The sequence below is a fragment of the Cricetulus griseus genome, chromosome 3, assembly GCF_003668045.3.
Source record: "Cricetulus griseus strain 17A/GY chromosome 3, alternate assembly CriGri-PICRH-1.0, whole genome shotgun sequence".
In the NCBI taxonomy this organism is placed as follows: Eukaryota; Metazoa; Chordata; class Mammalia; order Rodentia; family Cricetidae; genus Cricetulus; species Cricetulus griseus.
Genome location: NC_048596.1, coordinates 91,702,016 through 91,727,325, shown reverse-complemented (window position 1 = coordinate 91,727,325; position 25,310 = coordinate 91,702,016). Strand labels below are relative to the sequence as shown.

Genomic DNA, 25,310 nt, shown 5'->3' with positions numbered 1-25,310 from the left:
AGAATAAGGCATCTGGGAGTCTAAAATCTTCATTCTTAAAACCTTAAGTCCCCAACATCTGTTAATCCAATGCTCATTCATAGGCAAACCATCTGTTACTCCTATGAGGAGGAGTCAGACCTTTGCAAAGGTGGTACCACCTCTAAGCACAATCAACCAAGTATAATTACCTAATGGGTTAGTGTCTCTGATGCAGAAAAGCAGGAAGAGAAAGGTGATACTGTCCTGTGTTCACGATAATGTCTACTTTACAAGGTGACAAGTGTGCAAGCATCAGGAAGTATAGATAATATCCATGGTAGTGGCCCAAGTTCTATGATATTGAACACAGAAGGAAGTAGAGAGCACAGGGTCATGGATGAAATTGGGAAAGATACCTTGGGAGTAGAATAATGGATACTTCATCAAAGAGGCTGCCTTCACTCTAAACTCTGGGGGGTGCGCTTCCTCAATAGGCCACCCATGTGTGTGTTATCAGTGCTGACCCCCAACCCTTCATTTGTAAAGTCTTGGGGCCAGTCTTCCTTGGTGGCTTCCTCTTGCTCACTGTAGCCATCTGCACTGAAACCAGCATTCTCTGCCAAGACAGCAGGATCCTCCTCTTCATGAAAACAGCAGGAGCAAGATTCTGGGTTAGGATCACACAGGGTAACAGAATTATCTTTCTGGGCTCCAGAGTCAGTGGGCAAATGATCCCAGTTCAAATGCTCTGACCCTTCCTCTTCCATGGCTCCCATTCGTTCAGCTATTTCTTCAGCAGAGGGCTCTTTTGGATCAGGGTAATCCACCAGGATTGTTTCTTGCCTATGCGTGATACCATCAGAAAGGTCATACACTGGATAAGTCTCTTCAGGGTAACCTAGAGAGGAAAGCAGAACAAAGTCTTACAAAGAGCATCTTTGAAAATAAGTGTCAGGATCAGAGAGGATTCTCTGGCAGCAGCTATCCTATGCTAACAAATCCATTCAATAAATCTCTAAGATGGTTCTAATAGTCCTAAAGTTTCACTTGAACAAATTCCTAGCAGTCTGGCTGGCTGTCCCTGTGCTCTTTGAAATAAAAACCAAGGCAGAGGAAAATCCTTCTTAAGGTGTTTGAGGTAGAGGGATGTCTCACCCCTCATGTCTCTGCAGCACTGATGAAGATTAAGCAAACAGCATGAGCCTTCAGCATAAAAAAAAAAATTGCACCAGTACCAGATGGAGAGGGCTTAGCTTAAGGCTAGTGTTTACAATTTCTATTTGGAACCATTTCCACATCTTCTGGTGGGGGTGGGGCTAGGAAAAGAGATGCTAAATCCTTTGAAAAATAAAGCATGGTGCTTTCTATTTTCAAAACAACCAAAATAGTCTAAGTGTCAGAAGCAGGGGCAAGTTAGCAAAACATGACCAAGATCTCACAGGACAAGAGCTGCATTTTCAGAGACAGAATTTCCATCAGCATCTTTATCCTCACAAAATGGAACAAAAGGCAAAAACAACACACAGGTAAGCAAAATGAGTAACACTGGCACTGAACCTCAGCTATGATAATGAGAAAGAGGCTATGCCAAATAAGGAATGAAATGAAATAAATCTGTGTCAGCCAAGCCCAGCCTGAGCAGCAGATGGGCCATGCTGGAGCTCATACGCTAGTTCTGGCAATGCAGTGCTCACTACACGATGCAGAAAGCTAGAGAATTCAAAATCCATTTGAATGTTGAAGGTAACTGTATATTCAGTTCCAATACATTTTTGTCCATCAATTGTGAAAAATAGCAATCTTTTGGTACAATGTGAGGTATCTAAAGACATTTTTACAACATTTCTGATTATAAAAAGTTATTATGACTTTGCAGAATTTTTGAGGAGGGTAGCATAGCCTTCATTTTATTATATTTTTCCTACTAATTTTAATTATAGACAAGTTTTAAAAGAAAACACAATTCACCTAGAATTCTACCACTGGTAATTTATCTCTGGCTTTTAAAATCATATATGGATTTTCCATATATTTTCCAGCCTTTTTAATAAAGGTCATGTTGAATATGGACTGTTGCCCTATACTTTTTGATTTAAATGTGTCATGGTTATTTCTCCATATCATACAACTGACATGATTTACTAATTTTTTTTTGACATGGAATGTTTCATGAATTTTCGTGTCATCCTTGCACAGGGGCTGTGCTAATCTTCTCTGTATTGTTCAATTTTAGTATATGTACTGCTGAAGCAAGCAATACTATTCATATATAAGACATTCAAGCAGATTCCTTCAAACTTGTCCACATTGTAAACTATATGACAATGAGGAGCTCTGAATATAAAACCAGATCACCTACTCCAATTCCTCAAGATTGGCTTCTAGAAATATGGAGAGTAGACCAAATTATTTTACAGAAGAATCACATAAAAAACACCAGTTCTCCCAGAGATGTGAACCCCCTTTTACTAACCCCCACCAGCATGGACATGAATGTCAGAATCTTGCCCATGCAACTTTCACTCCCAGAACAACAATTGACAGAGTGCTAGGTAAAACAAGAGTGTAACCACCTCTATGGTTTGAGTGTCACTTCCAAAACCCTTGTTGAAGCTCAATCCTCAAAGTCATATGTTAATGGTATTTTGAGGGGAGATCTTTAGGAGGGGATTAAATCAGGTCTGCAGGTAGGTTCTACAAGATGGCATTCAGATTTGTAAGACGAAAAACTGAAGACATCAAGCTTGCTCTATCTGACCATGTGATGCCCTCTGACCTACAGTGACACGGCAAGAAGGCTCTGACCAGATGCCAAGTGGATGCTGACCCATGCTCTTAGACTCCTAGAACCATCAACTAAATAAGTCTCAATCCTTTTTAAGTGACCTCATCTGGTATTCAGTTACAGCAATAGAAAATGGACTGCAATAGTTATCCAAGGCTTTCACAACTTCAGGGCAGGAGCTTGTAGCTTAGATCTCAACCACTGACTTCTCAAGAGAAGTCCATTTGCTTGCCTTCACTCTTCACCAAGAGCTTTGCATTTCAATGACTACCTGCTTTGGTATAGAAGGGAAGACAATTAGACTCAAACTCTAAACCCAATCCAGCAGCCCCTGGATTCAGGTCATCCTGGCCTCCATGGCCCCAGGCATTAGGCCTACTCCAGCATAAAGTACAGGACAGTCCCATGACCCTACTTATCATGCTTACACCTAGCAATCTCTATACTGGCTCCCACAGGTCCAGTCCAGGTCCAGGTCCAGCCAGCAACACCAAGCTTTGGGTTCCAGACCAGCCCTGAACCAGTTAGCAAACCCAGCCACAGCTTCTAGATCTGTCCAGAATCAAGATACCTTTGAAGTCAGAAACCCAGTTGTTAAATGCAGACACAGGCTCCAGACTTACCTACTTATGGTACAGTCTTGAAGCTAATCTCCACAGTTTACTGGATTAGTGGACCCATGTTCATTCCAGTAGATGTGAATACCAGACCAATACATATAACCAAGTTTCCAAAGCACCTCTGTGGATTCCACAGTCTCAGGACCTAAAGGTAGGCCCACAAAGCTTTCTCATGCAAGATAGGCCCTTAGATGGCTCCAGAACTAGACCTTATGGACTCAAGGTTCCAGGCCCATTCCAACACATAGCCTCTGCAGACTCAGTCTTATGGTCCCTTCCAACCCCAGGTAATCCACTGGAGATTCAGGGTTTAAGAAAGCCACCAACAGATACAAACAAAACAACAAAATCAAACCACAAAGGAAGACTGACAGGGAGGAAAAGAACAACGAATCTATAAAAGAATCAGAAAACAACTATCAAAATAACAGGGGTTTGTGAGACAGCTCAGTGGGTAAAGACACTTAACACCAAGCCTAATAACCTGGGTTCCATCCCCAGGACCAACATAATGGAAGGATAGAACCAACTTCAATAGGCTGTCCTCTGACCTACACACACACACACACACACTGTTGCACACCCACATGCATAAGAACACACACAAACACACAAATAAATGTAATAAAATGTTTAAATGACACTAGTAAGTCCTTACCTATCAACTGTTACATTGAATATAAATTAGTTAAATTTTCTAATCAACAGAATGGCTAAATAGATTTGAAAAAAATAAAAAGGCCCAACTGAATGCTGCCTATGAGACACTCATTTCAACTCTAAGAACATACATAGAGTGAAGGAGAAAGGATAGAAGATATCCCATATAAATGGAAAACTAAAAATCAAATATTTATACTTGATAAAACTGATGTCAAACCCAAAACTATTACTAATGCCCCACCCAAATGCTGAAGTAGCTCATGCCAAATTACTTAATACTTTAAAACTTCATTAAAAAGATATAAGCAAACAACAAGGATTCACTGCTTCTATGAAAAACACAGCAGGCTGGTTGTGGTGGCGCGTGCCGATAGAATTTGCTGAAGGAGGCAGAGGCAGGAGGATCATGGAAAAACACAGCAGTTAAAACATGAAAACCAAACTAAGCAAATTATATAGCAGCCATCAATAAAAGTCAACATGGGGAATGGATTTAACATGTCAACTAGTGACATTTGAGAGGATACAGAGCAATGGAAATAGAATTCCTGTAAACAGGCATGATCACTAGATGAAAAATTTATACCCAGGAATAAAGGTCATAAGATTAAAATGGACACGGCTGAAAAACAAATCCATGCATTAAAAGTTTACACTAAATAATTCTCCTATAACAAATACAAATGACAAATGGGAATTCTGAGAAACTGTAGAGGTTGATGACTGCACCCCATTTTGAATGACTAGACTGAGAAAGCAAAGTAAAATAGATCAAAACATCAATAAAAAACGATGAAAGGAAACATCTACTCACTGACAGGAGGCTCACTAACTGCTGGGCAAAAGTAGTATAAAACAAAGTAGTATAAAAAAATCATTCATGTATACACAAACAGAACCAATGACTGTGACCAAATTCAGATTTTTAAAATGTAAGATGAAAATGAATTCCCATACAGAAAACAAACAGCTAACTATAAACAGTCTACCCACTGAGAAGGGATCAGACCAGAGAAAGATTTCTTGTTTTCAGTCAAGGGAAAGTACAGAATGAACAAGGATATTCCAACTTTAAGGAAAATGGTATGGCCATGAATGTTCTAGCAGCAAGATAAAAACTCCATATAGATACCCAAGTGTTCTCAACTCTGGCACTTTACAGAGAGTAAAAATGCTTGATGCCCTTGTGTCAGCTCTACGCTACTTCCATGAAATACCTAAGATAATTAGCTCATAAAGAGAAAGGTTTATTGTGGCTGAAGGTTCTGGAGATTCAAACCCAAGATTGGGAAGCCCACTGCTTTAGGCCTCTGGCAAGAGCAGCACATTACAACAGAAGCACGAGGCAGAGCCAAGCTGCTTACATGGAAGTAAAGAGGAAGTGGTTAGGGTGCCACAAGTCCCCTTTGAGGGCATCCATGAAATGAACAATGGACTTTCCCTGAGGCCCCACACTTCCTAAAGGTCCACATCCAAATAATGTCAGTTTAAGGACCATGACTTTAACATGTAAACATCAAAAGTATGGCAGGACATTGTCTTGACAAATACAAAAATTCATCAAAAGTTAAATTCAGTAACCATGAAGTTGGCTATTAGAAAGTGGTGGCAGGCTTCACGCTCAAGCCTGAGATCATAGCTACCTAGGGCAAAAGGCACAAGGCAACTTCAAGGCCAGACTGGGTAACTTAGCAAGACCCATTAAACCTTTTAAATGGTTTGCAGATGGAACTCAGTGGTGAAGCACTTGCCTAACATGCAAGTTCTGTTCAAAGGCTATAAGTTCAATTCCTACTAGAGACAGGGAAAATAGTTACAGCCATGTATGCCTAAAATCACAGTACTCAAGAGGCAGAGGCAAGAGGACTAGGAGTTCAAGGCCAGCCTGGACTATATGGTGAGAGCCTGTCTCAGGAAAAGAAAGGATGAAGGGAGAAGGGTAGGGAAGGAGGGAAGAAGAGATGAATAGAAAAATGGAAAGGGTGATGTATCAATGTAAAATAGTCACATTGGTAATGTAGCAGGAAATACATCATGGTTAAACAATACCTAAAGCAGAAAAAGCAGGTATCTTTCAAAGTTAGTACCATAGCTAAAATTCTACGTGACTTCAATGTAACCTACAAGGCAGGTAGAAAATGACAGGGAAAGAGTAATATTTGGGAATAAAATGTAAAATACAGATTTTCAAACTGGAAGAAAAAAATTTCTTTTATTGATGATTGGTGAAGTTGAAATATTTTCACAAGTTTTACAGCTGGTGGAATTTTTTTCTTTTGTGAACTGTTTATTTGAATTTCAGTGACTTCTTCATTAGTCATAGAACTTATTATACATTAAACCCATCAACTTGTTTTTATCCATATTTGCCATAGATATTTTTCCAGTCCAGTGTTAGCTTTTTAAACTCTTATATAATCTTAACTAAGAAGGTGAAAATATTATGTATAGAAAGCTTCACCATTAATCTTTGTGCTATAACTTCTTGTGTTACTTTTAATAAATTACTTTTCTATCTTGAGATAGGTAGATTGAAATATAGCATGAAGAAAAATATAGCATAATATCATAACCAAGATGTCTTAGTTAGGGTTTCTATTGCTGTGAAGAGACACCAGACCAAGGCAACTCTTACAAGAAAGTCATTTAACTGGGGTGGCTCACTTACAGTTTCAGAGGTTTACTCCATTATCATCATGGCAGTGTGCAAGCAGACATAATGCTGGAGTAATAGATGAGAGTCCTACATCCTGCAGGCAACCATAAGTTGACTAATAGACTGGGAAGTATTCTGAGAATAGGACACCTCAAAACCCACTCCCATAGTGACACACCTCCTCCAACAAGGCCACGCCACTCTTAACAAAGCCACACATCCTGATAGTACCACTCCCTTTGGGGCCCATTTTCTTTCAAACCACCACACAAGATATCTACATTAGCAGAACAGGAGCTAGGGAGGTAGCTTAGTGGAAAAGCACTTGTCCTGCAAGCATGAGACCTGAAATTTAATTCCCAGCACCCATGTACAGAGCAGGTGGGTATGAATGACCTGCCATAATCCTAATGCTTGGGAGACAGAGACAGGATCCTTAAGACAAGCTGGATAGCTGGACTAGTGAAATTGGAAAGCTCTGGATTTAAATAAGAGTTCCTGCCTAAATATATAAGGTAGAAAGCAATTAAGACACCTGACCTCAACCTCTTGCTTACACACATACATGTGAATGGGCATACATACACACAACCCCATACACATGCAAGCATGCAACATACACAAAAAGAAAGAATATGGCAGAGAATGTATCCATCCACAAGGCTGCCTTATGTTGTTGCCCTTCATGGCCACACCCACTCCTCCCTACTGGTATGTTTCTCCTCAGCCCCTAGCAACTACTAGTATGTTATCTATCCCCACAACTTTGCATTTGAAGAGTATTCTACATACAGAATCATGCTGACCTTCACTCAGCATAAGTCTCTGCATGTATCAATAATCCATTCCTTCTTACTGCTTAGTGGAATACTATGTTATCCATGTACTACCATTTAACCATTCACCTGCTGAAGGACATTCAAGTTGATCCTAGTTTTTACCTATTAGATAAAGTTGCTAATAATATTCATGTACAAGTTCTATATGTCTCTGTCTTCATTTCATGGGGATAAATGTCAAGGCTGCAACTGCTGTATTAAACAGTATTTACATGCTTAGATTTTTTTTTTTTAACAAACTACTACATTGTTTTCCAAAACATCCTCTTGTGGATTGAATACAAAATGTCCCTTACAGGCTCATATTTTGAATGTTTGGTTCCCAGCTGGTAGTTCTATTTTGGGAGGCTATGGAGGAGGCAAAGCCTAGTTGGAAGACACAGATTGCTGAGGATGGATCCCTGTTCACTTCTTTGCTTCCTGGACCCTCCCTGTTGTGAAATGGGATGTTCCACTAAGTCTTCCTGCCATTGGCAAAGGAAGTAATTTGGTCACAGAGACAGAAAAGTAACTAATACAATGCATACTTTCTTTGTATCCTAATCTGTGGCAATTTCTTATTTCAGTCATTCTGAAAGGTATGGAGAAGCACACTATCCTAATTTTCAGTGTCTCACTATGTAACCTTCTTGCCTGGAATTTGCTATATAGACCAGGCTAGCCCCAAACTCACAGAGATCTACTTGCCTCTGATTCTGCTTCTGATGGGATTAAAGGTGTACACAACTATACCCATCTATCATATTCTGATTTTAATATGCATTTTTCTAAGAGGGAAATTATGCTGAATATGCTTTGATGGGTGTATTTGCAATCTGTATATCATCTTTGCTGAAAAGTCTGTTTATATCTTTTGCAGATCTTCAAATACTGTAAAACAAGTGGTCTAAAGTAATCCCCAAGAAGAGAAAAGGGGCCCTACTGAGTTCCTTGGGTTAAGAAAAACAGACATGGGAATTCAGAGAAGGAAGGGAAGCCAGAATTTGCTGAGAACAGCAGGGCTTCTTTAACACTTCAGAGACACACAGAGGGAACTTCATGTTTGTAGCTGAGTATAAACATGGAAAGAAACAAGATGCCACTAAGCATCAGCAGTAAGACCATCATAAGCTTATACATAGGTAGGAACAGTTTGTGTTCTACTCTCCAGAGTAGAAGACTTGTAAGACACCAGGTTCACACAAGGCTTACTAAGGCTAAATCAGCCCTCCCATATCCTCCAGAGCCAACCTAACAATGAAAACAAAACACAGGCCTTTGAAAAGATTAAAGTCTCTGTCCAGTTGATCAAGAAAAGAAATGAAAAGGAAGAAAAGATTATTAGTATTGGGACAGAGAAGTACACACTCCCCTCATGTCATAGACACTAAGTAGGTTAGGGAAGATTATGAACAACTTTTTTCTAACAAGACATTTATATGAAGTATGTAAAACTTTTAAAACTACTTTTAAAGCTCACTTAATGTATTAGAGAAATTCAATTTATTCTTGCAAGTCTACCCACATGTGCCTGCACACACATTCCAAAACACAAAAATCTCCCAAGTCCAGATAAACTCCGCTAATGATTATGAATTAACAGTAGTTCTACACGAACTCTTCCAGAAAAGACTGCAACCCAGTACATTTTATGAGGCAGTGCTTGGCATTACTCTGAAATAAAGTCCAAAGACAGTATAGGATAAAAGAAAATCACTAGTAAGTAGCCTTTATAAACACCAGCATTAAAAAATAACTGTTGCAAACAAATAGAGAGACCCACAGCCAGACATTACACAGAGAGGGAGTCCTTGGAACACACAGCTCTAAATGGGATGCCCCATCAAATCCCTTCCTTTAGAGTTCAGGGAACCCCATTGAAGAGAAGGAAGAAAGAGTGTAAGAGCCAGAGGGTATGGATAGAGGATACTTGGAGAACAAGGCCCTCTAAATCAACTGAGCAAAGCTCAAGCAGCAAGCACAGGGCCGACATGTTTCTGTACCAGGTCCTCTGCATATATATTATGGCTTTCATCTTAGAACTTTTATGGGACTCCTGAGTTTGTGAAAAGTGGGTTTCTGATTCTTATGCCTTCTCCTGGGGCTTTTTTCCTTCTGTTGGTTTGCTTTGTCCAACTTCAATGTGATGGTTTTGTTTTTATAGTATTATATTTTATTTTGTTATGTTTTGTTCTTATCTCTTAGAAACCTGTTATTTTCTAATGAGATACAGAAAGGGAGTGGATCAGGAAGAGAAGGGAGGTGGGGAGGAACTGGAAGAAGTGGAGGAGGGGAAACTGTAATCAGGATATATTATATGAGAAAAGAATCTATTTTTAGTAAAAGGGGAAAAATCATTTGCAAACTGAGTCTAGACATATATCATGACAAAGTAGGTCTTAACACATGATTGTAGTCATCCTAGAACTCAAAAACCAATGTAGGGCTCTTTTCCTTTAATTGTTGTGACATGTGTATGTATGTATGTGTGCATTCCTAAATATATAAATACAACCTGCTCAATCTGTATGTTACATGTATGTATATGTTTTCAGGGCTAAGATTGGTATTGAACTAAGAATGGATCTCAGTGATAGAGTATGTGCCCACATGTGCAAAGCTCTAGGTTTCACACCTAGAACACACACACACACACACACACACACACACACAGAGAGAGAGAGAGAGAGAGAGAGAGAGAGAGAGAGAGAGAGACAACTGATTTTCAACCAATGTGCTAAAGCAATTCATCAAATTTAAAGGAGAATAGTATTGACATATGCAAAAGCAAATTTAAGTCTGGATGACTCACCATCTATAAAGATTAACTCAAGGGAGAGAATGAGGGAGGAAGGGAAGGGAGAAAATGATATACTTTAATTAAAAAATAATTAAAAAATATTCTCAAAATAAGCCTAAATGCAAGCACTAAAGCCATATGATTTCCAGAGGAAACATTTTAGATTAGGCAAAATGTCTTAAACATTAAACAGAACACACAAAAATATGAATTAAAAGATAAATGAAAAATATGACTTCATAAAAATGAAGACTTTAAGACTACTAAGGAAATGAAAAGGCAAGTTACAGGTTATGAGGAAATACATGTAAAATACCTAATTGGTAAAGTACTTGCATCCAAGATACATAAAAACCCTTATAGCTGGGCATGGTGATGCACACATATAATCCCAGTACTAGGGATGTTGAGGTATAAGGATGATGCATTCAAGACTAGCCTGAGTGAGAATATAGCCCAACCAGGGCTACTGTATCACAAAACCTTGTCTCAAAAAATACCTCCATATAATAAATAAATATGTTGTAACTTAAAAACACATTCAAACCAATAATCAAAAATGATAATTTGAGCCGGGCGTTGGTGGTGCACGCCTTTAATCCCAGCACTCGGGAGCTCGGGAGGCAGAGGCAGGTGGATCTCTGTGAGTTCGAGGCCAGCCTGGTCTACAGAGCCTGGATAAGCTCCAAAGCTACACAGAGAAACCCTGTCTCGGAAAAAAAAAAAAAAAAAAAAAAGATAATTTGAACAGGCTCTTCAACAAAAATATACAGTTTGAAAATAAGCACATGGAAAACTGTTCAGTATCATAAGTCACTTGGGAAATATAAATTTTAGTTGTGACTGCGATGCCACCCTAATCTCATGGAATGGCTAACATTTACAAAGCATTAGCAAGGATATGGGGTAACGGACTTTCACAAGCTGCTGATGGGAATGTACAGCCACTTCAAAGCCAGCTCAATGTCTATAAATTTAAACATACACTCACTACAAACCCTGAAATTCCAATCCTAAGCATGCATCAAAAGAGAAGCACAGTATGCCCAAAAGAAGCCTTGTGAATCCTTGCATGCAAACCTCACAGCAGCTCAGATCCTACAGTTCAAAGCTAGAAAGAGCCCAGTGTTAATCAGCCAGTGGGTGGATTAACAAACTGTGGTATATTTATACAATACTGCCCAGCAATTTCAGAAAGAACTTGCAATACACTCAGCAACACAGATGAATCTCAAATGCATTACTCTAACCAGAAGACAGACACCCACCACAGCATATCTGCAATATGATCCATTTATACAGGAAAAACCAAACTACAGGGGTGGAAAGCAACTCAGCTGCTGCCAGAGACAGGAGGGAGGGATTCTCTAGGGTGATGAAATTGTCCTATTCTGAGGCTATAGTGTGACTACAACTGTACATATTTGCCAAACTTTCCAATTGCACACTTATAAACAGTAAACATTATACAAGTAAGAACAGAGATTTGTCATGTCTCAGTACCAAACTGATTTTTAAGGAAACCCATTAAATGTCCTTTTTGGGTGATAGCTAATAAAGAAGTAAGGGGACATTTTACCTTCCCAGTCCTCCATGTAAGGGGCTTCCTCAGCTTCCTTCTCTGGAGTAGATGTGTCAATGAACTTGCCTTCTTTCATGACCCTGGTGATTTCTCGGAGCTGATGCAATAATTGTTTCTCTTGGTCAGATGTCACAGTCTGTACTCTGCTGAGAAACATCAGACAATCCAGCCATTTGGTGGTCAGCACTCCTAAGCAACAGGGAGAAACTTCACCATCATCTGTTTGGATCCTCAAAGAGGAGTTCTAACAGCAGGTGGTTACTCTAGAATTGATTCTGGAATGTCATGGCTGGCACCAGAGATGTTAGTTCCATGTCATGATTTTATGAATGGGAACCTGGTCTCCAAAATCCTTCAGTGACTGTTTGAGTCCACAATGCGTTGACATGGAAACAAGACCACAGTGGTCTCAGCAATTTACCAGACTGAGTCCCCAGCCTCCTGCAATATCCCTCAAACTCATATACTTATTCCCTTTATTCTGAGACACTTACTCTGAAGCAAGGATGGCAAATATTCTAAGCCATTGGTCCCAAACACAGGAAAATACTGGACTGGGATACTAAGGCTTCTTCTCTGAGGTACATAACTCAGAACATTTAATCATGTAGACAAACTGAGGAGCTGAGATCTACAAGCTGAAATTCATACATGGTGGTTACAGTCTGTGCCTTTTCTTTTCCCACCTCTCCTTCCCCACTCCCTCTCCTTTCTTTTAGAACTCCTCTAAGCAAACACTCTACCAATGAGCCCATACCCCACACAGTACTCAACTTCTACAGTTTAGATTTCATATGACAGCCAACTTAGCAGTGGTTCTGGGCAAATATCTGCAAGAACAGCACAAGGCTTGAGGATAACGACACACCTGAGAGGAAAACAACCTAACAAACTTCACCTAACAGGAAAAAGAGGCTTCTCCTTCAAACATTAAGATTGTAACTGAGGAGGGATGGAGAGATGGCTCAGTGGTTAAAACCACTGAAAGCTCTTCCAGAGGACCCAGGCTCAATTCCCAGCTCCCACATGGCAGCTCACAATTGTCTGTAACTCCAAGATCTGACACTCTCACACAGACACACATGTAGACAAAGCACCAATGCAAATAAAATAAATTATTAAAAAAAGATTGTAACTAAGGAAAAGGAGGGTGTGCCACTTCCACCATCTTCACTGGGAAAGAAACAAAACCACCTCAGCTCTCCAACCTCTCTGATGAAAATGATTCATTTTGTGGTAGAATTCAGGGGCAGAATAGGACAATCTATGTGCTTTCACAAAGCTCTGGCCAGCAGTTTTTACAGACCACTTCTCTAACTGTACATGGAGTATTCTGACACTTACTAAATGAAACAAAATTGAGCCTCTGCTTCCTGACTCCTGGGAAATGGAAACCTTTAAAATAGAACAGATAAAATTCCAAACTAAAACATCCTTTTAACTTTGAAAATGTGTGTCTGAGCTGCCCATTAAATACAGAGTGCAGGACACACATGATCATATCTTCAGGATTTACTACAATGAAAACTTTTATGGAATTCATACTGTCTCAGCTTGCCTCGAAACTCCTGAAGGGCAGTCAGACATGTTCATGGCAGCATGGCCACAGACTCATCATTCTGAATACCTACACATCCATCTGGCTGGTACTCATTCCTCACTGTTTTCTTCTACCTCTCTGAATTATGGTCTCCACCCCATCATTTACCAAAACTTACAAAAAAAACCATCAGTGACTTTTACTCCTGAGTCCAGGGGTCTTTATCTTCCAGTTTGTTCTTTTTGATTCTTCTTACTACAGAGCATCCTTCTGAAACTTCCTGCTTTAGCCAGGAACACATCTGCACCCTCCCACTTCTCTAATCATTTCTTTTTAGTTCTGACCTTGACCTACTCTCTTCACTTACTAAAGCCTGGCAATCAAGAAGGATCAATCTTAGGACTCCCGAGTCTCCATTCTCACAGTCACACTCCAGAAAGGCTAACCCAGGATCACAGATTACACCATTACCCTGAAGAGAAGGTGTTCTAACCCTATCTTGAGTCTTTACTTTTTACATGGATGTCCATGTGGCCCAATTATTTTCTCAGTATCTTGACTTGATGCCTTGTCATCACATTAAATTTCAAATTAACCTTAAAATTCAATCCTTCAAAATGGGGACCCACATGGCCAAGAATCATGAGAAGCTACTTGAACAAGCAGAGCAAGATAGTAGATTGTCTATGGCAGATTCCAAAATGCTAGAATAAGGTCAGAGGTGGAAAATAATGCCACCTGACTTTTAACCAAAGGAATCATCAAGCCCAAAGCCAAGAGTTAAATATAGAGAGAACAAAACAGAAAGACCAAGGGTAATAACAGAACATGATGGCCTCAACGATTTGGTGATCACATCCCTCATCAAGACCTTGATCTTAACCCCAACAACACATAGTCCTGTTGCTGTTATATATTATATGTGGGTATTCTGACAGCATCTCAACCATATTCAAAGTTCAGCCCATGTCCACTACCTTAAAATCTCTTTTCTTTCTTTTCTTCTGTGTTTTATCTTAGTTAATGCCAGAATCTCCCAGGAAATACTATAAATCTTCAGGCATCTTTGTATGTTTCTTTTCCTTCCATGTTCTTATCTAGTTTTCCTTTGGGGACAAGTCTCTCTTCTTCTTCTGCTATAGGTTTGGGTAACACCATTCATCCCTTTACCTGTTGTTAAGAGGATCCTTAGAAGTGGGAAAAGAGAGTAGTAGAAGTTAATGTGATACAATCTGAATAGGTCTCAACCCAATATTGATGTCTTTGAAGATAAGGGAAGGAGCCATAAGCCAGAGTATGAGCAATTTCTAGAAGCTGAAAAGTTCAAGGAAACAGATTCTGGCATAGGGCCTTGCAAGAAAAATCCTGCCAATACCAATGATTCTCACTCAATATAGGACTGCTAACACACACAACTCTAGCGAATGTCTACAATATTTAAGCCAGCAGATCTGAGGTTATCACTCTCCCAGATATAGTTACTCTTGAGAAACTACTACCTGCTATTATCAACCATACAGGGCTTCACAGAACAAATGAAAAAGAGGCTCCAAAGAAGATGTTATTGTTTCTAGAGACCCTGCTTTAAATATTCATTATTTCACAGTTACAGACATGATTGGTGCTCCAGCATGAGAAACAAGACTTAACAGTGATGATTCTGTTCTCCCAAAGGTTACAGGACATCAGGGAAGACATTCCTAGATGGCAGTAAGCTGTATATAGCACCCAACAAGCCCAGGAGATGTGAACACAAAGGACCACCCTGCTTTTGTGGTTTCAGGTAAGGACTCTTAGAGAAAATGATGTCCTTGTTGAGAGCTCTATAGCAACCCAGAGTCAAAGTGAGCATGCAGTGGGGTGGGAGGTCAATGCTTCAGCAAAGGAAAATGTGTTTGCAAGGTTCTAGATGCAAAAGATGTTTTAGAGGAAAAAGGAGTAGTTACATGGGTTGGGGGGGTATACAAGACAGCACGTAAGGGAGGGTCTCAAGGCCAGGCCACTCAGGACTAGGCTCTTTGACAACCAGTACTTCCTTTCTAGCAGGTAAGTTATTTCTGACCAGACATACTACTCTTAGGAGGAAACCTTGCTAATTCTAAAGGCAGAAATAAGCATATCTCACCTTAGTTCCTTAACCTCTATCTCTGAGTTTGATACTGTGTTTAATGTCAGACATAGCATAGAGGTCACTGCATGTATACAGACCTATACCACTGAGGTGAAGGGTGTCTGAAAAATGTACAAGTCACGTCAGGAACCATGTCTGTGTTTCTATTCATACATAGATAAAAGTAAGGTACAGTTTCAGGACTGACTATTTCTCAGTTTCAGGCCAACATCTTGTAGTCAGGAACATTAGGTAAAGTATGTAGTATGTGACTACTATACAAAAGGATGGAGCCTGTAAGCTTATCTTAAATCCTCTCCTTGCCCCACAGAAGTCAAGATATGATAAAGAAAATCTAACAGAAAACACTGGAGCATCTGTATCTCTTCTGATAATTGTGAAAGCTAGACCTGCAGAAGAAAAATGCCACAGAGGCAGGCACAGAAGAAAGCCTGGTGCACCCTGAACAAGAACCTATTCAAATGGATCAAAGCCTTAATGGAGAGCGTGAAAATAGAAGAGAGTCCACTCAAGAGTCTGTAAGGCCCAGCCACCCAGGTCATGCTAAGTTCTACAACTTTTAGCTTGCTAGAGGACAAGACGTGAACGTTTCATCATCTAGGCACAGAATTTTTATTTCAAGGGTCCAAATAGCATAGGAGACTCCATAGGAACTGACAAATAGGACTATGTGAAATTGAAAAGCTTCTACACAGCATGCAAAGCAAACAATCACCAGAGTGAAGAGATGCCTGCAGAAAATGGTAAAGGATCTATACTGGCTACAAATCAGATAGGGGATTAACATCAAGAATATATAAAGAACAGAAAATTAAACAATAAAATCTAATCATCCAATCAATGAATAGGCTACTAGACTTCTCAAAAGAAAAAAAACAGATGCCAATAAGTGCTTTAAAACATGCCTAATGTCCTTAGCCACCAGGGAATGTGCTTTCATGGAAGTAGAGTTGCCTTCAAGCTCCTGAGAAGTATTCCAGGTAACACTACATATTTGCTGCTTTGCAGGCTGGAATAAGTATGTTCTCAAGTGATCCACACCTCAGTATCTTATAAAGAATAAGACATTACAGAGGTGAAGACCTGTGTGTCCCCAGGAACAAAGAAATGGTGCAACTCTAGCTGCAGTACAGGGACAACTTCCCCTGGGCCTGCACATACAACACAAAGACAGAAGGTAGTTAGGAGTTACAGTACTGAACTCCTGCCAGGTCAATAGAGAGATGGTACACACTGGATGAAAGTGATGGATCATTTAATTTGAGTCTGAGTCATGGTGGGTGAAAATGGATATCTTCGTATGGTTTCTTAACCTGGGGTTGCATCTCCCAAGTAAGGGGCTCTAACCATAGATATTCATTTATGGAGTTCATGAGCCTTAGGCTTACTTAGGACAGTCAACAGCCCAGACCAAGGTACAGATATTTATCTGAGGCATAAGAGTCTATAAAAGTCAAGATAGTTCTCCACACATAAAGGAAAGCCACAAAAATATATGTAGTTATACATACATTTGTACATTAGATAATGTTTATAAAAGCAATTAGCTCAGAGCAGTCTTTAGTAAGTTTAGTCAACATTTACATACTCACAGATACAGTCATGTATATATGCGACTTTAGAAAACATTTTAGATTGTAAGCCTACTTTCTAAACTATAAAAAGGTCAAAGTTCCTGACATAGATAAGCAATGTTCCACTGATTATCTGCATGAATAGCATTTCAGCAGCACAGGAGCTATTATAAGGAAATTTCAGGCCACAAATCTACAATTTGAGGATGCCTTACTCTTTTTTCTATTTTTATTTTATTTTGGTTTTTTGAGACAGGGTTTCTCTGTGCAGGCCTGGCTGTCCTACAACTCACTTTGTAGATCAGGCTGGCCTTGAACTCACAGAGAACCACCTGCCTCTGCCTCCCAAGTGCTGGGGTTAAAAGCATGCTCCACCATTGCCCCAGCTGCCTACTCTTTTGATATACAACCAAGGACGGGCAAACTAGATGTCAGTGAGCAAAGGAGGAGGCACAGGGCACAAATACTTCAAAGATGGCAAACAAAGAGACCAAGGTCTGTTCCTTACATCAAAGACTCCACAGTCTATGAAGGTGTGGGAGAGACTGTCCTGTACCCTGCATGAAATTGTTATGGCCCACCATGACCTTCTCCCTTCTCCCATTAGAAGGAGAGTCAGCTGAGACTGACTCTGTCTTGGTACACAAAATCACATTCTGGCTTTTCCTTCCTGGCTTTGTGTGTGTGTGTGTGTGTGTGTGTGTGTGTGTGTGTGTGTGTGTGTGTGTGTGTGTGTGTCCTGTTTTCTTAACTGTTCCCATTTTCATGAACCTCCTGCACCTACCTTTTCAGATCCTTGGCCAGTGTGGTAGAGCAGAAGTGTTCCTTCCTAAAGGGTTAATTTGACCTTGATAACCTATTTTGCATGTTTAATTCTGCACTACTAGGAGTGAGTCAACACAAAACAATGTCTACTGTGATGTCAGTTGTTTTTTTCCTTGAGATTTTATTTTTTATTTTATTTGTATGAGTGTTTGCCTGAATATATGCTTGTGCACCACATGTGTGCAATGCCCAGGGAGGTAAGAAGAGAGCATTGGATCCCCTCCCCTGGAACTGGACCTACAGACAGTTGTGAGCTGCCATGTGGGTGCTGGGAACTGAACCCATGTCCTCTAGAAGAGCAGTCAGTGCTCTTAACCATTGAGTCATCTCTCCAGACAGGTTTTACTTAAAATTTTACATTAGACAACTAAGAAAGAGCCTTCTTAAAACTAGGTAATTTGACTTTACAAGATTTACAACTTTCACAAACTCTCACAATAATGTGTACCACATTTAATGCTTGAAAACAGGTTTCTCAATAGTATGAAAATGGAAATGTCAATTGAGAAAGAATACATATATTACACCTAAGCTGACAATTACATAAAAGAAACATGTAGTCTACACATCAAAAGCAAAAAGTGTACTCTGAGTCCTATTTGATGAAAACTTACCTCTCAAGCCAGGCATGGCAGTGCACACCTTTAATCCCAGCACTCGGGAGGCAGAGGCAGGAGGATCTCTGTGACTCTGGTCTACAGGGTGAGTTCCAGGACAGCCAGGGCTACACAGAGAAACCCTGTCTCTAAAAAACAAAAACAAACCAAAAAGAACTTTTACCTGATGAATTACCACACTGTCTCATTTCTTTCACTCAGAGGAAAAGTCAGATGGATCTCAGTGAGGTCAAGTCCAGCCTAGTCTACAGAGCTAGCTTAGGACAGCCAAGGCTACACAAAGAAATCCTGCCTCAAAAACAAATAAAGAAAAAAGAAAACTTACCTCTCGCCATTAGGTCCCACTCTATTGATTAATTTTTCCATGGCTTCTTCTGTCTCTTTTAGTTTTTCTTGCAGTTGAACAAGCTCAAAGTTGGCTGAAAAACAAGCATCAATCTAAGAACCATTATATGCAATTCCCTAAACTCTTTCAAGAAACAGCTAGCTGAAATGATCTGTGATAATCCAGGCTTCTTCAGAGACTCAAGAGAATAGACATGAGCTTCTCTAACTAATACAATCAGCACAGAAAAGGCTTGGAGGTCTGGTCACCAGTATCAACAGAACATACACTCACTTAGGGAATGACAACTAAATCACTCCCTCCTCCACACAGTAACCTAGCAGAGCCAACTAAAGAAAACATCCAACACTGAAAACCACCCTACCTGCAAAGTTACCCCACAATAAATGAAGAACATAGCAGATGACTGTAAACCAAACAGTGCTTCTGGGTAAGGCACCAAGCCTAGACAGTACTAGAAAAAAGGATCAGGACTCTGAAGTGAGCCCTGTTTGCCTGTACTTAAGGTCTGGAAGCATCTAGGAATGAATAGTGTCATTGTTACGTATCTTCAAAAGGAAATCATGAACTATGGTTAAGACCTCCATGACCTAGTTGTCTAGTATAAGAATAAACCAGGCTATAGTGTAACTCTGCCCCCTACATGTAGTTATTTTTGCATGATTCCTAAATAAAGGATATAACTAATTCACCACTATTGCCATTCTTATAAAAAGCAGTCTTAGGAGTCCATTTTACCATTTGACATACATCTTTCTGTCTCTGACAATTGACAGTCTTAACAGACTTTTTTTTAAATTTTATTTATTATTAGAATGTGTGTTTTAGCTTGTTTTTATTTATTTTTGTGTATGTGTTGAGTGTGTGTGGCACAAACACCTGTGTGTGTGTGTGTGTGTGTGTGTGTGTGTGTGTGTGTGTGTGTGTGTTCTGGCCTTGCAGTCTGTTGAGGCAGGGTATTTCTCATTTCTGGTGCACTTCAAGCTAGCTGGCCTGCAAGCTTCTGGACAGTTTCTCCTGTCTCTGCCTCCCATGTCAGCAAAGGATTGCTAGAATTAAGACGCATACCACAACATCTTGCCTTTTCACATGGGTTCCAGAGATCAAACTCAGCAAGCATTTTCACCCACTGAATCCTCTCATCAGTTCAAGACTTCCTACTGTCTACAATTTCTTTTCATTACTGATATATGTACCACTACTATCTCATGATCAGACATAGCAGCTTTCTTTAGATTCTTGACTAGTTAAGATTTCCAAAGGATGCCTTACTTTTAAAAACTTCTTTTGAGAAAAATGTCTTTTAATCTGAAAACCTTAAAAATAAATTTAAAAGAAAACCTTTGATGGTTGGGGTGGAACAGACCTTTCATCCTAGTACTCAGGAGGCAGAGGCAGAGGCAGGCAGAACTCTGTGAGTTTGGGGTCCACAGTAAGACCCTTTCCACAGCCGCTGACCATGAACACCATCCAGCCCTCAAGAAGCTCAAGAGTTGATGCTTGCATAAGTTTTACTCAGGAAATCCAGACACGATTCCACAATGCCTTTGACAAGTCCTCTCTTTCTAGGTAGTGCCTTCTCACAAGTTATTTTTTTCCTGTGTGAAGTATGTGTCTGTGTGCAACCCATGCAAGTTAGTGTGCAGATGTGTCCTCCTCTGTCACTCTCTCCCTTATTCCCTTGAAACAGGGTCTCACAAAAAAGCAAAAGCTTATTGTGTTGGCTAGGCTGGCTGGCCAGGGAAACCTAAGGCTCCCCAGTGTTGGAGTTACAGATGTGCACAGCCATACCTGGCTTTACATGAGTACTGGAGCTTCCATCTCAGGTCTTCACGCTTATGTAGCAAGCTCTTTAAGCCATAGATTCTATTTCCTGGAATCATTCTAACCTATAAATTCTTAGAGAAAAGGACTACGATATATACATTTCATTTCCTCTGACAGCACAGAATACTCTGATGGGAACTATTTTGACAGCACATTTCAAGACTCCAATGTGTCAACAGCTAATAATAGACTGTGACAGTGATGCAATTTCTCCCTCAATTTTCATCTGAAAAATAAACACTTTTGCTACAAATGTTTTGAAGTCTGAAAGTGAAAAGTAACTAAGCCAAATGTTGACCATTAATTTGCTAACATGTATCAAAGAGCTAGCAGCCTTGTGCTTGTTTCAGCATTAGCCTTTTAAGTCCAATATCCACACACTTTTGAGAAATGCTTTAGGGACATAACCACAGACTGTCCCCCTGGATATATTCCACTCCAACTCAGTAACACTGAATATATGGGAAGGAGCACTTACTTATCTTCCTGTGGGTGTTCCCAGGTGGGGCAGTGGAGCAATTCCGATCCTCTGCAGTTTTCCCCTTTGAAAGCTGAGGATGAAGGAGGCACAGCACATCAACAGCAGCTCAGAACCTCAAAGTCATGGAAAACCGCATATTAAATGACAAGACAGAAAAGGCTGGGAGACAAAAATTAAGTCAGAAATCAAACCAAGTATCACCAGTAGAGAAATGTCTTTTTAAAAGCCACTGAAAGAGTCAAGAAGGTAAAAATGATCAAAGCAAAAATCAAAGCACAAAGAAAGCACAATCAATCTCCTTATATTCGTCTGCTGTACTTGGGCTGTCATCCAAGTGACAGGCGATGTGCAGCACCCGGGGACATCCTCATGATCAACTCAGGCTGCCTGCACAATTCCTGGGTGAGAAGAAACTAAAATCTCCCTACTTTACTCAAAGCATGAGTATAAGGCAAAAAAAGTTCTACACTTCTTCACAGAGAACAAGCTTGTAGCCTATAAAAACCTGCTTGGAGGTGGAACTAAATTGGGGGTCTGCCTTAAAGGATCTAGCATAATATCCCAGAACCAGGAAATGTTGTGCTTAGTGTCTAGATATGACAGTTTGTCTTGGGAGAATTATAGAGATGACATCAGACACAGTATCTTATATCTTGGCACCATTATATGTGGCCTTACAGTGGCTACTTGGAAACCTTGGTTTTCATCCTACAAACAAGCCTCTTATGCCTAGTCTTTTGTTCTTTTCCTTTGAATTACGGTGCTGACTGGATTATGAACTAGAAGATCCAAGTTTAAACCCTGGCTTTACATTTTAGTTGTAAATCTATGCTAAGACCTCTCACCTATAAAACTGATATGACAGCCATCCTTTAGTTCAAAGAGATAAAGTTTTAAAAGAGATGATGGATTTGAAAGGGCTGTGTGACCTTTTCATGGTTTTACTGGAGATGATTTTTATTACAAATGACATTAGCTTTTTACTGACATATGTCTAAAACAATTCCACTTACCTTAAACAGAATGTACAGTATGTATAAAAAAATCCCAAAGCCATAGATTGGAATGATCTGGCCCATCAGTCCTCTTCCACTACCGCCTCCTCCAGCACCTCCACCTGCTCCTTTGGCCTTTGCAAAAGCCTCTGCAAGGTGGGACCTCTGGAAATGAGGCATCTGGCCATCTGAGGGTGCCGAGTGGTGATGCATCATAGGTGGAAATCGGCCCAATTTTCCTGAGAAAATTAATTAATCAGCTTTATCTCTTTTAAATATGGACATTGCAAAAACACCTCATGCATTGAAATTCAAATAACAGAAGCAACTCAAACACGTTTAAGGAAAAAATAACAGGAATTTGATTAGAAAGATAGAAGTATCATACGGATACAAAGCATGTTGTGGTAATCGCTACTTGTTCACTAAGCCCATTTCCTCTTCCTTTGGGATCCACAGCTAAACTACATTTCCCAGCCTCCTGTAGAGTTAAAGCTTCCCATAGGTTCAACTACATGATCATTTCCTTATGTAGGATGAATACTAATGGCCAGGGAGACCTTAAAAGTCATATGTTGCAAACAGCAGAGCCTCCATCAACCTTGGTTCCTAAGTAACTGTGGCACAGGCCTCTACTGCTGCCACCCTGTTAACTTAGAACCATCTGGTCCTGTATGTGTAAGTGAAAAGTGAGCTTTTATCATGTAAGGGCCATTATACACTTTGGAGTCTATCTGTTACAGTGGTTAGCCACCCCTATCTAATACAAAAGAAAATGTAATGTAGTCTCAGGAGAGACCAGAAGCAGAAACTGGAAAGTCATCAGGATCCAGGCTGGCTACTTTCACATTCTAGCGAAAACTCCTCTCTATGGGACCATAACTTTTTCCCTTTGTTTCTTTGCTCACATCTTCAATCTCTTTCTTCAGATAACTCCGCTAGTTTCTTTGTGCCCACAGTAGAAGACAGTCATTCCAAACCTCTCAAGTTACGATTCCTTCAAGAAACTAGCTAAGACTGGCCTAATTCCAAATTCCTTAGAGGAAGGCTGAGTACACAGCTTTGGGAGGCAAACATCCCTTTGAATTGGCTATAGCTGAGCAGACAGGATTCATACAGTAGAAACAGGGTCAAAGGGCAATCTTGGAAGAGCTTAGAGAAGGGGAGGCTTGTCATCCATTTCCTTGCATTTTTAAAACTCATTAAGAAGTTAACACCACAGGCCCAATTGGAGACATAGAAAAGGAAACAATTAAGTCTTCAAAAAGCCACAAGTAAAAGTGTTTGAAAAACCAGTGTTGGGATAAACGCTAAAGCACAGAACACCAGAGATCAAAAGAATGCTAAAGAAACCCTAAAAATACAAATTTGCTGCATTTGACTTCAACAAAATTAAGGTGTTCCGTCCAATACAGAAGACCATGAAAAGAATTAGAAGGAATGAAGTCAAGGAAAAAAGTCTAACATTTAGAACTGAAAAAGGATAGATATCTATAATATAGAAGAAGAGCCTTCCACTTGGTGACATCACAGGAAATTCACAGCAAAAGGGACCAAATAGATGAGGAAAGAACTTTCAGAAAGGGATGCCTAAGTGGCTACCAACATATAAATGATCAAACTCAAAGTAGGACAGTGGCTGGTCAGTGGTGAGTTAACAATACTAAGTGTGACCAAAATGCATAATTAATGAGAAAGGACTTTCTATTTAGCAGGGTGGTGGAAAGTAGCAAAAGTTGGACAAGCTATGGGAAGGCAAGAATCATGCGCTGGGGGCTAGAAAGACGGCTTGGTGGTTAAGAGCACTGACTGCTCTTCCAGAGGACCCAGGTTCAATTCCCAGCACCCACACGGCAGCTCACAACTGTCTGGAAATCCAAGATCTGACACCCTCACATGGACATATATCCAGGCAAAACACCAATGCAAAACAGAAGAAGAAGGAAGAAGGAAGGAAGAAGGAAGAAGAAGAAGAAGGAAGAAGGAAGAAGAAAAAGAAAAAAGAATCATGCACTGAGGTAAGAATGCAAACACACAGCCACCCTGCTAATGCGACACAGATGTCCTCTGTGATACTATACATAGGCTGGATGATCTAGTGGTCCCTCCCTGGTGGGTAAATCTGGGAGAAGTTCTCAAATACAGTTGTGGATAGGTGGGCTGAATGACTCACTACAGATCTGTGATGGAATGCTCACTATCATGATTTACCAAGGAGCTTCAAGTACCTGAACTCCCTAACTGGAAACAAAAAAACTGAAATGGAATTGACACAAATACAGAATTTTATGCTTTCAGAAACTATACTGTAAGAGTACCTATAGACAGACATGGTGGCATAGACCTATAATCCCAGAACTTGGAATATGAGGCGGTAGGACTGTGGGTAAAACTGGATTGGGTAACATAGCAAGACACTGATTCAAAAGTTGGAAAGGGAACTGATACATAATAGCTGATAGGTAGAGGGCCTGCCATACCTAAAGCTCGAGATTGGTATGAAATAAGCAAGCAGAGGGCAGGCTAGAAAGAGCAAAGAAAAGAGACAGAACGGCAAAGGATGCTTCACCACCTCCCAGTCTACTTTGCCTTTCTTGCTGGCTGAGAGTCAAGAATTAATAAGCAGCTGGGCTACAGGAGACACTGTCTCAAAAACAAAATGGGGTCGGGAAAGGGGGGCACAAAGAGAGATAGATGATAAACTAATGACCATGCTAAAGTCCCAAACAAAGTAACAAGTTTAACTTTATTACCATTCCTTTCTCATCTCTGAACTATATTTTTCTGACATCTTACAAGCAGGTATGTGAACCATATTTATAATCAAAACACATGCCGGACCTTTTACTATACTACTTTGACTTTTTTTGACCTATGCCTTTATCTTAACAGCACTCCTTTTTTTGTTTTTGTTTTTGTTTTTGTTTTGTTTTTGTTTTTCAGGGTTTCTCTGTGTAGCTTCGGAATCTGTCCTGAAACTAGCTCTTGTAGACCAGGCTGGTCTATAGATCCACCTGCCTCTGCCTCCCGAGTGCTGTGATTAAAGGCATCCACCACCACCACCACCCTCGGCTCAGTACTCCTTTCTT

The 25,310-nt window shown here is 40.1% G+C and overlaps 1 protein-coding gene and 1 non-coding gene across 5 annotated transcripts in view; both read right to left on the bottom strand.

Annotated features, from left to right (window-relative positions):
- Positions 1-419: 419 nt before the first annotated feature.
- The window catches only part of Ric3 (RIC3 acetylcholine receptor chaperone), a 49,424-nt gene continuing 24,533 nt past the window's right edge, over positions 420-25,310 (bottom strand). The window contains exons 2-6 of one of the 4 annotated variants that reach the window (XM_027410041.2): positions 22,240-22,460; positions 21,224-21,296; positions 18,898-18,991; positions 11,883-12,031; positions 420-859 (exon numbers count right to left, since the gene is read on the bottom strand). In XM_027410041.2, coding sequence (XP_027265842.1) covers positions 420-859; positions 11,883-12,031; positions 18,898-18,991; positions 21,224-21,296; positions 22,240-22,460 — 977 coding nt within the window. Of the gene's footprint in view, positions 860-11,882; positions 12,116-18,897; positions 18,992-21,223; positions 21,297-22,239; positions 22,461-25,310 lie in introns of those variants that run through there. The other 3 variants (XM_027410042.2, XM_035441327.1, XM_035441328.1) reach the window with 3 other exon arrangements.
- LOC113835093 lies at positions 2,113-2,221 on the bottom strand. Its single transcript, XR_003484325.1, has one exon. It is a non-coding gene; the product is annotated as a U6 spliceosomal RNA (small nuclear RNA).